This window comes from Ovis canadensis, chromosome 19 (assembly GCF_042477335.2).
Source record: "Ovis canadensis isolate MfBH-ARS-UI-01 breed Bighorn chromosome 19, ARS-UI_OviCan_v2, whole genome shotgun sequence".
In the NCBI taxonomy this organism is placed as follows: domain Eukaryota; kingdom Metazoa; phylum Chordata; class Mammalia; order Artiodactyla; family Bovidae; genus Ovis; species Ovis canadensis.
Genome location: NC_091263.1, coordinates 22,617,800 through 22,630,929, shown reverse-complemented (window position 1 = coordinate 22,630,929; position 13,130 = coordinate 22,617,800). Strand labels below are relative to the sequence as shown.

Sequence of the window (13,130 nt, the reverse complement as noted above, 5' to 3'; positions counted from 1 at the left end):
ATATAGCAGAATAAAAACAGACCCAAATACATATGAAGGATTTAGTAAGTGATAAAGTCAAAATCTCAATGCAATGGGGCAAAGAAAGTTATTGCACTAAACGGTCTGAAGACAACTGGGTAGCCATTTGAAAAAATAAAAATTGCATCCATCCTTCACATCACCTATCAGGATAAACTCCAAGTGGATCAAAGACCCAAGAATTGAATATAATATACAGTGAATTACAGATGTACTTATACTCTGATGTCAGCAATCCCTTTTCCAGGAATTTAAGATATACCTGCTGCTATGGACTGAACTGTGTCCCCACCCCCACCCCCTCAAAATTTGTATGTTGATGCTCTAACTTCCCAAGAGATGGTACTTGGACATGGGGCCTTCGGGAGATCATGGAGAAGTCACGAGGGTGAGGCCCTCGTGAAAGGATTAGTGCCCTTGTAAGAAGAGACACCAGAAGCACGCTGTCTCCCCCTACCATACAAGTACACAGCAAGAAGACAGGCTAGCAGTATGTAAGCCCACCATCCTGACACCCTCAGACTTCCAGCCTCCTGAACTATGAGAAAATACATTTCTGTTGTTTAAACCACCAGTCCATGGTATTTTGTTATGGAAGCCTGAGCTAAGACAACTACTGAAATACAAAATGCCACATTCACATAATTAATCACTGCAGTGTGGTTTGTAATTACAAATCTTGGAAACACCCAAGTATCCAGCAGTAACATGTGGTTTATATAGTGAAGTACAATGCAGCTCCAAAGAGAAATGAGAAAGGTCTCTTTGCTGCTGTATGAAATGGAGAGGGCTTCAATATGCTATATGAGAAAAATAAGATGCACAACACTACACACAGCATGTACATGCTCAGCTGCTCAGTCATGTCTGACTCTTTACGACCACAAGGACTGAAGCCTGCCAAGCTCCTCGGTCCATGGGATTTCCCAGGCAAGAATACTGGAGTGGGTTGGCATTTCCTACTCCAAGGGATCCTCCCAGCCCAGAGATCAAACCCACAATTCCTGTGTCTCCTGCACTGGCAGGTGGATTCTTTAGCAATGCGCCACCCATGGCCTATGATCTCTTATATAAACAACAGGAGAGTTAAGACTGTGCATTAAGTGTGCATGCACGTGTGTACATATCTGCTTATATTTTCAAAGAGAATTAAAAAAAAAAAACATTGAAAGGATTAAATATGAAATTACTTATGAGGCAGTGGGGGAAAAGGCTGTAGGGAGTAAAACAGAAGGGAAAAAGTAGAGATCGGCTAACTGTATGCCTGTTTCCCCCAACTGTTATATTGAAAATGTTCAAGTTCACAGAAAAATTAAAAGAACAGAACAATTGAGAAAAAACACCTCCTCTGGCAAGTTTAACAACTGTTACCAATTTCGTCATATTCGCTCTCTTTCCCACATACACACAGACTTTTTCTTTTTATATAGCTATCTGAAACTGAACTTCAGACATCAAACCCTTCATCCCCAAATATCTCAGCACATATCTAAGGAGGACACTCTCCTTAATACCTACAAAGTAGTATCTAACAAAGAAAAAACAACAGTTTCATAAAATCAGTTTTATCATCTTATCAGACTCATTAATGAATTAAATAAATATCTGGTATGTATCCATTTTATCTGAGTCACAGTTTTATATCTATATAGAGGCATCCCTCAGTATCTGTGGGGGATTGGTTTCAGGACTCTTCATAGGCACTAAAATCTGAATGCTCAGGTCCTATAGCTGGCCCTCTGTACCTACAGATTCTGTGTCTGCAGATTAAACACAGTACATGACCAGCAGTTGGGTGACTCCACAAATTCAGAAGCTGCCAGTATGGAGAGCAGAATATTTATTTATTCATTGAAATACACCTGCATATAAGTTGACTTGGACAGTTCAAATCTGTGTTGTTCAAGGGTAAACTGCATTTTTATTTCTTTTTTAAAATTGGGCCTTGGTAGCTTTAGACACTCACCAGGACGATCAAGTAGACCCATCTCCTGGAGCCTAATGAACTACACTGTCCACGAAGCACACTCACGAGCTGTGTGAGCCCAGGTACAATTTTTCTTGGCCCCAGAAGTGAATCACCCACAGCAATTTTCCCTTTGCTATCTTACCTACTGCTGTGATATTCCTGAGTCCTGCAATTTTGTTTTTCATTTCTGGCTTGCTCATGACTAAAAGCTTTCCCCATTACTGTTAACAATGACTGCAAAACTGACTGAACGGTGCGACTATCAGGTACATGGGGAGTTCTGAGCAGGAGACTGCAGAGAATATGACTTACTGTTCATCTTTTTTATCTGTTTTGTTCTCTTTGCCTATGTTTCAGCTCAAATCAAGTAAGAAAATTATATCTCATGCCTAATGGAAAGAGGAACAGCCCCTGGAGACATGAATCAGTAAGTACTTATGTTGTTAACTTCTAACCTATGACTAAAGCTGTGTAACTGACGCTATACACTCTTCAGGTGTATAGCTGAAAAAAGTGTCTAAAAGTGAAAGAAGTCCTTATCTCCTGTGTGAATCTGAAATAGCTTCCTTTTTCCAAAGAGGTTTTAAAAATTAGATTAAAATTTCAAAAGGAGATCTTACACAACTGGTTTATAGAGAATCCTCATTTGAATATAAAAGTTCCAGAATCTCCCCAAAATAAAGAAGCTATACTTCTGTAAAACAAAGACCAGTTTACCATCTAGTCAATACTCACTGAAGTGGCTGACCAACAGTGGACCCTGAGAGAGGAATTCAGGATGAAAAACAAGATGATGCCCTCCTTACGCTCTGGAAAAACAGGCCCCTCAGACAGATGTATATCTCAGGAAGAATGTTAATGAATCCAGATTCCTGTATCTTCCCATACACAGAAAAGCACTAAAATCATTAACCTGGGATATCTGTTCTTTGTGAATCTTTTACTGAAAGGTTTGCTTGACTGGAGGTATTCTCTCATCAAAATCAAATATGAGCGGGTTTCTCCCCTACCTCTTCAGAAAGGTTCCTCGGAGCTACTGAGAGGCCATCTCCCAGGCCACTGCTGCTGCTAAGTCGCTTCAGTCGTGTCTGACTCTGTGCCAACCCCATAGACGGCAGCCTGCTGGGAGCTGGCGTGAGGAATCCCACCCATGGCAAAGGTCATAAGAAAGGAAGCCAGACAAAATGCAAAGGCATGATCTGGCTTCAGGGGTTCCCCCTGAGTTTTCCTGAACATCTACCCCCAAAAACCAGAGTCAGCCTGATTTTATTGTACTGTGCTTTTCCACTCTTCTGACACTCTCTGTAAAAAGTTAACTTAGGGCTTCAGTCTTCTGCATTTGAAAGGAGTGTTTCAGCTCAAACCCCTCGGATGGCTCTCTAACTTGCCTTACCTGGACTTTTACAACTACGCGTGTGATTGTTTACAGCCCCCCAACTGTGAGAGGCATGGGAAGCCTCAAACATAAAGTCTTTCAAAGAGTTAAAAGTTATTAGAGTAGTGCTGGTACAGGATTTCATTATTGGGCCAATGCTTGTTGCTAAGTTCCCATCTCTTATCCACTGTGCAACTGGGAGCACATTCGTTAACATAGTTAGAATGTAAGAAAAAACAAGTGTAGCCTTGAAAGTGACCACATTAGACTTCTGAGCTAATTGGTTCTTTCTGTGATGTAACTTATTGCACTTTTGCTTCCTGAAAATGTAACTTTGTTTGATACTTTCTGAGGCTCACATAGATTAGAAATATAAAGAAAAAACACTTCAAGGGAAAATAAGTTTTCTGGTTGAGCAGCCTTCATCAAAAGAGGTCTTAGAATGTTTCACAGGCCTCCAAGGCCAGAAGATAATGTACACAACATCATTTGTGGGAAAGGTATAAAGTCCTTTTAAAAAACAAAGTTATTGGGGCCTCGCTCACCGAAGCAGCTTGGTCTCCCCTTGTCTTCTTTCTTTTCTGGCTGAATTCCCATCTGGGGCGTGGAGGCTCACCATGTCTACTTACTTGCCCTGGCTTCTAAGACCCACGCGAGAGGGAGCCCAAGGCGGGGCACCCTCCACTATTCAAACGGGTGCCAATGGCCTAACGTAGATGGTGCAAACCTCTTGTCTCGAGGTTTTATTAGTTCTCCACGTAAACCAAGTTATTCAGCCTCTTTTCTCCACTAATTTTCCTACTACACTATTCTTTCCTAATCTAATCTTATATCTCTAATTAAATAAATTTCTCCTCGCCAACTCCGTCCACCCTTCGAATTCCCTGGATCCACCAGGGCTGGACCCCAACAGCAGCCCACCAGACTCCCCCATCCCTGGGATTCTCCAGGCAAGAACACTGGAGTGGGTTCCCATTTCCTTGTCCAATGCATGAAAGTGAAAAGTGAAAGTGAAGTCGCTTAGTCATGTCTGACTCTTAGCAACCCCATGGACTGCAGCCTACTAGGCTCCTCGCCCAAGGGATTTTCCAGGCAAGAGTACTGGAGATCCCAGGCCACAGTCCTCCGTAAAGTCCCTGAATAAAACTTACACTCCGACTTGTATGCTGTGTGCTTTTCTTTCAGTCCATACTCCTGACAGTTTAAATATACTACCCTGAAAAAACACTCCCTAGAAACCCCTTTCTCAGAAGCATATGTTTTCATCTGCTTCATATGATGCTAAGTTACTACAATCAAAGTGAATCCCTGGACAAATAAATGTTTGATAATCTGAGTGTGCCTTTCTCTGATTTTGTCAATGTGGAGTATAACACAAGCATATATTTTATTTTTTTCATAAAACTTGGGTTTCTCTTCTCATGAAAAGACTAATTACACTGAATTTCCTAAGTAAGATTTGCATTGTATCTTCTAATACTAGTCCATACTTAAATTTCCATAACAGTCATCTTCCTACCATCTGCTGACTAACTCTCAAACTACAAACAATTCGTATAACACCACTCGCCCCTGCTGCAAAGCTGCCCCAGATGTCATGGCAAGTTACTCACACACCTAGGGCAGATACAGCATAGAAGGTAGTCTGCTGATTACAAGATTCTATTTACATAGACTACGCCTGTCCTTCTCAAACTATGGAATTGTATGACCCAATTATAGACAAAGGCTATGCCACAAGTTAAGCACTCCACATCCTTTCTGGAGCATGAAAATTAATTTAGAGTATTTTATACTAAAATAAACATGAGTAAATAAAAGAGAACTGAATGCAAAGTTAACATGAAATTTGTAGATAAAATAGGAAACTTCCAAAAGCACACAGTAGGTATGCTGTGCTGTGCTCAGTTGCTCTGCCACATCGGACTCTCTGTGAGGCAGTGTACTGCAGCCCATCAGGCTCCTCTGCCCAGGGCATTTCCCAGGCAACAACACTGGAGTGGGTTGCCATTTCCTTCATAGCCTAAAAAATAAAAACAATCACCCATCTTCATGGACAGGTGAAATGAGTGGGAAAGCTTTTTATGAGCAAACTTTGGAATCTCACTTAAAAAAGAAGAAAAAGGAAATTCAAGTATTCAAGTGACTTAAATATTTATTTCTAAGAAACTCACCTGTAGCCGTGCAATCTCTTCTCCAAATTTCTTCTGCTGTTTTGCCAGGATAGACTGGTGGTACTCAGCATAGGCCTGCATGATACAGTGCTTTGCAGCCAAGACAGGGAACACCTCCTGGAAATAAAAATACTGACCAGGGAGAGTCCAACCACACAAACCACCACAGACAACATGGGATGCAGGAAGAAAAAGGAAAAGGAGACAGAAATTAGAATCACCCCGTTAATAGTTTAGAGATAGGTTAGTCATTAGGTGTAAACAGAGAAGACCACATGATTTTGTGTGGACTGGATTCAATGAATTCAAGGTTTTTTTCCTTCCAATTAGAATTAACAATTGGGTTTTTTAACTGTTAAATGTAGCCAATTTAGGTTTTTACAATTCTCTTTAAGCCATGAAGTCAACATTTTGTTTACAAAGAAAAACGGAAAGCATGCATTAGAAAGAGAAGTAGAATGGACATTCACAGAGGAACATCAAGCACAGGGCTTTAGCAGCTTGCTTGTGAGCCCTTACCCAGCTCTCAGTTAACTAAGACACCATTACTCACATATACTAATGAAACTGTTCTATAGCTGACTGTTTCATCATGTTTAAAAGACAAAAGACAGTGAAGTAAGTTCCCACTTAAATTCACAATCTAAGAGAATTTTAATAATAATGATTTTTAGCCATATAAAAATTACGTAGCATCACATAAAGACTAACATTTCAATACCATACACTCAAAAACACAGAGCAGACAGAGGCACTGAGCGAACAACTGAAATGATGAAGCGTTACTCTGCCCTAATTTGCTTTGAAAAAAGTTCCAGCCAAAACTAATTTTAGAAGATCCAAAAACATAAACCAAAAAAGCAGTAGAGGGTCTTCCAAAATATCAACCCCTACCCTATAAGCTCAATGTTTTTAGGAAGTACATGCCATTTAATACCCAAGAAATATACTAGACAATCACTGTCTAGACAAAAAATAATAATAATAATAAGAGAAATGAAAACTGAATTACTACCTTGTTTGCTTTCCTGTCTCCCAGTGAATAATTTCCTAGCTTCCTGGGTCACTACTTGCAGATATTCCAGTTTTATAACTAGAATATGAAAATACCTGATGAGCTTTATCAGTCAAAAGGCAAAAATAAAAGACATCTAAAATCTCAAACTGCACTCATGCCAGTTCTCAAGGTTAAGTCTGGAGCAACTGGGTACTTAAATAGGAGATTTTTCATGGAATACCAGGAGTGGTGCAGAGGTAGTTTCCAAGTCTTTGTAGGTGACACTGTCTTCTCGCCAGGACAGGACTGAACTAATGGCCCCACAGGATTTAACAGTACACTGGGCAGCTGATCACGAGGTCTTTCAAATGAAGAAAAGGTGAGAGGAGATCCCAAGTCTCTTAACAGCAACACTATTACTACCCAAGAGTCCTAGGCAAATTCTTCTACTGGTCTCTTGGTGGATTTTAAATCTCCAGCACACTTCAAATTCCTTGATGCTCATATTCTGCTCATTCTCAACACTCATATGTTGATGTACTTTTGTGCTTTTTTATTTTGCCACAAAACTGTCTGCAATTTCATAATTTATAAAGATTCCTGAATGACTTATAAATCATTTTCCCTAATAAAAAGCATGCAACAAATATCATTTGCTAGCATACAGACAAAATGAATTCCTTGAACACTTCTGAAAGAGAGCAGTTGACTCTTAAGACATTTCAATCTGTAAGCTTCTGTTTTTAAGCAGACTGAATTTACTTTTCAGTCTAATTGTCTGCTTTATCATTTACAAATGCTCGTCACTGACTAGTCTCTTCAAATGCTGCTTCAGAAAGATTAACATTAAAACAATTAATACTTCCTGTGACACGAGGTTTTAGTCCGCGGGTTTCCTGAGCTGTACAACAGCAGCTCAATTCTCTGTCCCTGTTGGCAAAACCCAATTCTAATCAAAGTACGGGGTGAATTTGTTAAGTTTCCTTTTCCTTTTGTCTTTATGTCTGTTGTGTGCTTTAAGATTCATCTTTAAGAAAACAGGACAATAATTAAAAGAGTGAATAATCAACATGCTCAAGTATCATGCTGTACCAAAGGACTGATGATTCAAAACAATGCCCTGATCTGATAAAATTACTGGAGACAGGTATTCACAATTTTTCAGAAAGAGTTTTAGCTTGCAAAAATAAATTTTGTAAAGAACAGAAGCAAAGGCATTCGCTAAATATGAAAGAGAAAGTGTCATGCATCTTAAATTAAAAACTATTTCTACAAACATATTCTTCAAATGCCTCCCCTTAAATTTCAAATCTCTTTAGAAATCGTAACTTTCAACTTGCTTAAGACACAAAAATGTCCAAATAGTTCCACATGCAAAACAACCAAGTATTTACAAAAAACAATAACTGACCTTGGGGAGAGTATCTTTGTACTGACATTGTTTAAAAGCATCACCAAAATAATCTGCAGCCTGATTAGCCAATTTAGCTATGATGGCATCTTTCATTTTATCTGGAATAAAATATTAAATTGATCACTTCAATGAAAATAAATGTAAAATAATCTGATATGTCATGGTAACTCAGTGAGGACATTGAGATCACAAGTTTATACATTTGTCTTACAAAATCCTTGTTGATGAAACTGATTCTCCTGTGTACAAGTTAATTATTCCCTAGGCAGATCCAGAGTTGGGATAAATGAGCAGCTGTCAGACGCCAAGGTGCACGAGGAGTGGAGTGACTGACAGTGCCTGCGGCATCTCTTCGGGGGGCGGGACTGTTCTAAAGTAAGACAGTTAGGGATGGCTGCAAAACTCTGAATGCCTAAAAACCAAGGAGCTGATATGCTAAAAGGGTGAATGTTACTGCATATGAATCTACCTCAGTATAAGCTGTTATCTTAAAAGAAACCCTTTTCCAGTTCATTTGCTTCCACCTGCTGGACTGCTCTCATGTTCACCTCCTCCACACTTGTACCTTCAGCCCTTGTTCTTCCCTCTCACACTAACTTCCACGCCTTAGAACAAGTTCCTTATTCCCTCACTCGCAGGGCCAGGGACTCTGCTGGGATGGCTCCTCCTTCTTAGTTGAAGTCTAGTTTAAACAAGGAAATTCTTCTTGACTGAAGAATCTAAAAACAGCGTGACTCCCCCTATATCCTTATCCCACACCCAGACCACCAGTCATCACCACATCTTATTTTGTTTATAGCAATTATCTCTCTCTAAAATTACCTTGGCTACTTAACTTCTTGCTTATCATCTCCCCCATGATAAACTGCAAGCTTCCTAAAAACAGAAATCTTCTCTGTGCGCTGACTCCATCTAGAACCTATCACAGGGACCGGCATACAGCTGTACCCAGTAATTACAATATCTGAGGAATGAATGAATTTTAAATGTTACAAACCTACATAATTACTACTCCAGGATTCAGTGTTTTAAGATGATAACTACACATTTCATAAAAGACTTCAGAAACAGCCTACATTCTGAACTGTGTGTTTGTACCACCTTCAGGTCGGAAAAGGAAAGTTGAAATTTTTCGATGAACCACGGGTCAAAGATGAAAGTTCTACATTGAACATATTATAATCACCTTATTTTAAAAGCCTGTCACTTCTTTTTCCATGCAACAAAATGGAGAACAAAGTGGAATTACCTCTTGCGGCTTTTAAAAAAAACACTTCTTGGGCCTGGGCCAGCATGATAAGGCTGAGGGTCCCAACAGTGTCTGGAGATATGTCCACAGTGGGCTCTCTATTCAAGGCAGATAAAACGGTCTCTTTAATGTGTAAAAAGGCACCACTAGCAAACTAGAGGAAGGAAAAGGAGAATTTCATTAAAATCTGTAAGAACTCAGCAAGACACAAAACCACTTCAAATGTTAACTCAGCTCAACAGTTACTGTATTTAAATTCTTATATTATGAAAAACAGACCTAAGACGTCTCACCTACCAACAATAAGAATATTTTTCTAAAAACACTACAGAATAAGATTTAACATGCATTAGACATTCAACAGCAACAAAGTAAACTGATGCGACAAACTGATTCAACTTTTGCAAATACTTCCTCAAAATCCAACGTGTGAACAGAGGCAGGGATATTATTTAAATGTTTTTAGTCCTAAAATGTTCTTGCTTTGGTCCCAAACTCATCTCTCAAATAATTAAAGAGTACTGATACCTAGTCCTCTGGGGAACAGCAGGACGATCCAAGGCTAAGGATCTTTTATTTGGCTTTCAGAGCTCCCTGGTAAAACGTTTCCCTTCAGATTTTTCTTCTGTTATATTTTGCTTAGCTTCCCAGGTGGCAGTGGTAAAGAATCCACCTGCCAATGTAGGAGGCACAAGAGACATGGGTCCCATCCCTGTGTCAGAAGATCCCCTGGAGAAGGAAATGGCTACACTCCAGTATATCTTGCCTGGGAATCCCACAGAGAGAGGAGCCTGGTGGGTTGCAGGCCATGAGGTCACAGAAGAGTCAGACACAACTGAGCACTGCGCTGAGGTTAACACGGAAATAACTTTGCATTTATGAAACAACTGACCCTGGGAAAAAGAAAGACATCAATCTCGGACTGAAAGGAGCTGTGGGTTATGCAGTTAAGCTACACAGAGCTAACTCAAGGTTAAGCTGTACCGAAGGGAACATCACATCTGCTGCAGTCAGAAAGCACCACAAAACTAGATGGATGTCTGCAAGGAGCTGACACGCTCAGTAAAGTAACAGAATCACACACTACAAACCAGGGGATCTGGCCTCCCATTCACAAGTAAGGACTGGAGAGCTACAGATTAAAGCACTTACCCAAGGGCAGAGAGTCTTGGCAGCAAATGGCTTGGACAGAGACTTAGCCTCCCCTGCCCTCACACTAGGGGCCTTGCTGTGAGCAGGAGGGGAATGTACCCTCGGTCATCCAGGATCCCCTCTAAGATCTCGCGTGCCAACAACTGGAGTTTACAATGAACAGAAAACTAAATAAAATTTTAATTCATTTTCACATTTTAAAAAACCTGCCACTTATAGCCTCACAAAGGAAAGCTATTTGCATCAGGATTGTCGTCTGTGCCCATCCAAAACTGGGAGCATGTTGTGTGGTTAAAGTACACTTTGCTCTCACTTTCTTAGAACAGCATTCTTCAACTCCCCTAAACAATGGAAAAGACCGAACTCCACCTCTGAAACAAGCAAACTTCAGAACCATGAGAGACAGTACAAGGACCATTTGGGATTCCCTAAACTTAGAACGCCTGAAACCCCAGGGGACCACTGCATTAACACTTCTGCCCTCTGGTCCCCTGTCTGGAAATCGAGAATGACCTTATGCAGCGTGCATCACCAAGTGTGCAAGAGAACATGAACGCACTCTGTGAATGCTAAAGCCACAGAAAACATGAAAACATGATTACAGATTACCACTTCACAATAACCACTCATTTTTCCTTAAATTGAAGCATAAAAAGCTGAGTTAACACTACACTGTCGCCAAATAAGAGGCCATATTAGTAACTGACCGTATGCAAAATCTACATTTAGTTAAGAACATTACATGTCTGACCACATTTAACTATGACCTCTCCACAAGTCTCAGAGGTAAAATTTTCTTGCCAAGAGATCTTCATTTTTGTGACACTGGTGAAATTTTAACTACATCTCGCTAAGAAAAATTATGCAAAAATAATGTACAAATATTTTAAATGAGGTCACGCATTTAAAAGGGACTTGCCAAAGATTTTATCTCAAATGATTAATCATTTTTTCTCCCAACATTTATTGAGCCTTTATTATGTGCCAGGCACAGTGCTGGGTGTACAACAGTGAGGAAAAACAGAGCTGGGTTTACAAGCATGTTCTTTTATCTAAGGACTTCAAAAAAATGTATCAATTCATTAAAAAGTACATTATTTTTCAAGGAAGCATCTGTACGTAAAGAAACATTTATAAACCCTAATCGCAAATGATTTTCAATTCAATCCAACTCAGTATTGACAGTGAGGTAGTAACTACTGTTCTGCGTACCTGATAATGTTTAGCAGCGATTTTCAATCCTTCATCATTATCCAGGTTCTGTTCTGCTGCAATCTGGCTAGCTAAGGCTGCACAATTGAACAACACACAGCTCTTTTCATATCCTAAGCTTGCAAGAGCTATAAAAGATTGAGAAGGAAAAATTCATCAGATTATTTTTTTTCTAAAGAAAATGAATGTTTCAAAGAGAAATACTATGACCTCTATCCCACTGGCTCTCACAAAAACAAGTTTCCAGACCTGTTTTCTCACCCATAATCTTCTCCCATATTTCTAGCTGCCCTGCCAGACATCTATTTCCACAACAATATTCTCATCACCTAAAACTCAAGGATCAATAAATTCATCTTTCCTTCCCTTTACATCCACACTATTAGATTCAAAATGAAAAGTCATTCTCACATCATTTCAAATTCAATTCAAATAAATTCTTCCCATTTTTCCATCAGCTCTCTCAAAATGATACCTTCCCATGACATTCAAACCAGTTTCTCACTTGGTACAAACTCCCACCTGGCCTTCTGTGTCTCACTTCCTTTTGTTAATAATGTATCTCTCAGAGGACTAGAAGACTATCTGGTTAAAATACAATTCTGACTAAGACTCTACACGTCTCACATCAATTGGGATAGCTACTATCAAACAAAATAGAGGACTTCCCTAGCAGTACAGTGGATAAGAATCCGCCTGCCAATGCAGAGAACACACAGGTTCAATCCCTGGTCCGGGAAGATTCCACATGCCATGCGCAGAGCAACTGAGCCCATGAGCCACAACCACCAAGCCTGAGGGCTGCAGCTCCTGAAGCCCACGTACCTGGAGCCTGTGCTCCACAAAAGAGGTCCCCGCAATGAGAAGCCCACTCACCCAGTGGAGAGTAGCCCCCGTGCACCCCAACTACTGAAAGCCCCCTCGTAGCAACAAAGACCCAGCACAACCAAAACTGAGTAAAGAGAAACAAAACTGAGTGGGACAGTTGTCAGCAGGCATGAGGAGAGACTAGGACCATTGTGTACTTTGGTGGAGATGTAAAATGTTGCAGCCGTGTGGAAAACAATACAAAGATCCCTCAAAAAGTTAAGAAATAAAATTACTGCATAATCCAACAATTCGACTTCTGAGTATAAACCCAGAAGAAATGAAAGCAGGGTTTAGTCTCAGGGATATCTGTACATCCATGTTCATATCAGAATGATTCACAGTAGCCAAAAGGAGGAAGCAACTCACGCATTCACTGATTCATGAACAGAAGCAAAACATGGTATAAACTTACAATGGAGTATCATTCAGCTTAAAAAAGTAGGGAAATCCGATCACATACCATAAGATGGATGAATCTTGAGGACATTACACTAAGCAAAACATGCTAGTAACAAAAAGACACTCTATGTTCCCACCCACATGAGGTGTCTAAAGCAGTCAAACTTATAGAAACAGAAGGTAGAATGGTGGTCACCAAGTACTGGGGAAAGGGTGAAAAGGAAAGCTGTTATTTAAAGGGCACAGAGTTTCAGACTGGCAAGATCAGAGCGTTCCAGATATGTTTCACACTGTGAAT

The 13,130-nt window shown here is 40.0% G+C and overlaps 1 protein-coding gene across 4 annotated transcripts in view; it reads right to left on the bottom strand.

The window, feature by feature from the left end:
- The window catches only part of PDCD6IP (programmed cell death 6 interacting protein), a 68,441-nt gene that overhangs the window by 32,791 nt on the left and 22,520 nt on the right, over positions 1-13,130 (bottom strand). For 2 of the 4 annotated variants that reach the window (XR_011250801.1, XM_069561350.1), the window contains exons 4-7: positions 11,564-11,691; positions 9,200-9,353; positions 7,948-8,048; positions 5,540-5,656 (exon numbers count right to left, since the gene is read on the bottom strand). Coding sequence is in view for 2 of the 4 variants with exons in the window: in XM_069561350.1 (XP_069417451.1) it covers positions 5,540-5,656; positions 7,948-8,048; positions 9,200-9,353; positions 11,564-11,691 (500 nt within the window). In the remaining 2 variants the exon portion in view is untranslated. Of the gene's footprint in view, positions 1-5,539; positions 5,672-7,947; positions 8,049-9,199; positions 9,354-11,563; positions 11,692-13,130 lie in introns of all 4 variants that reach the window. The other 2 variants (XR_011250800.1, XM_069561351.1) reach the window with 1 other exon arrangement.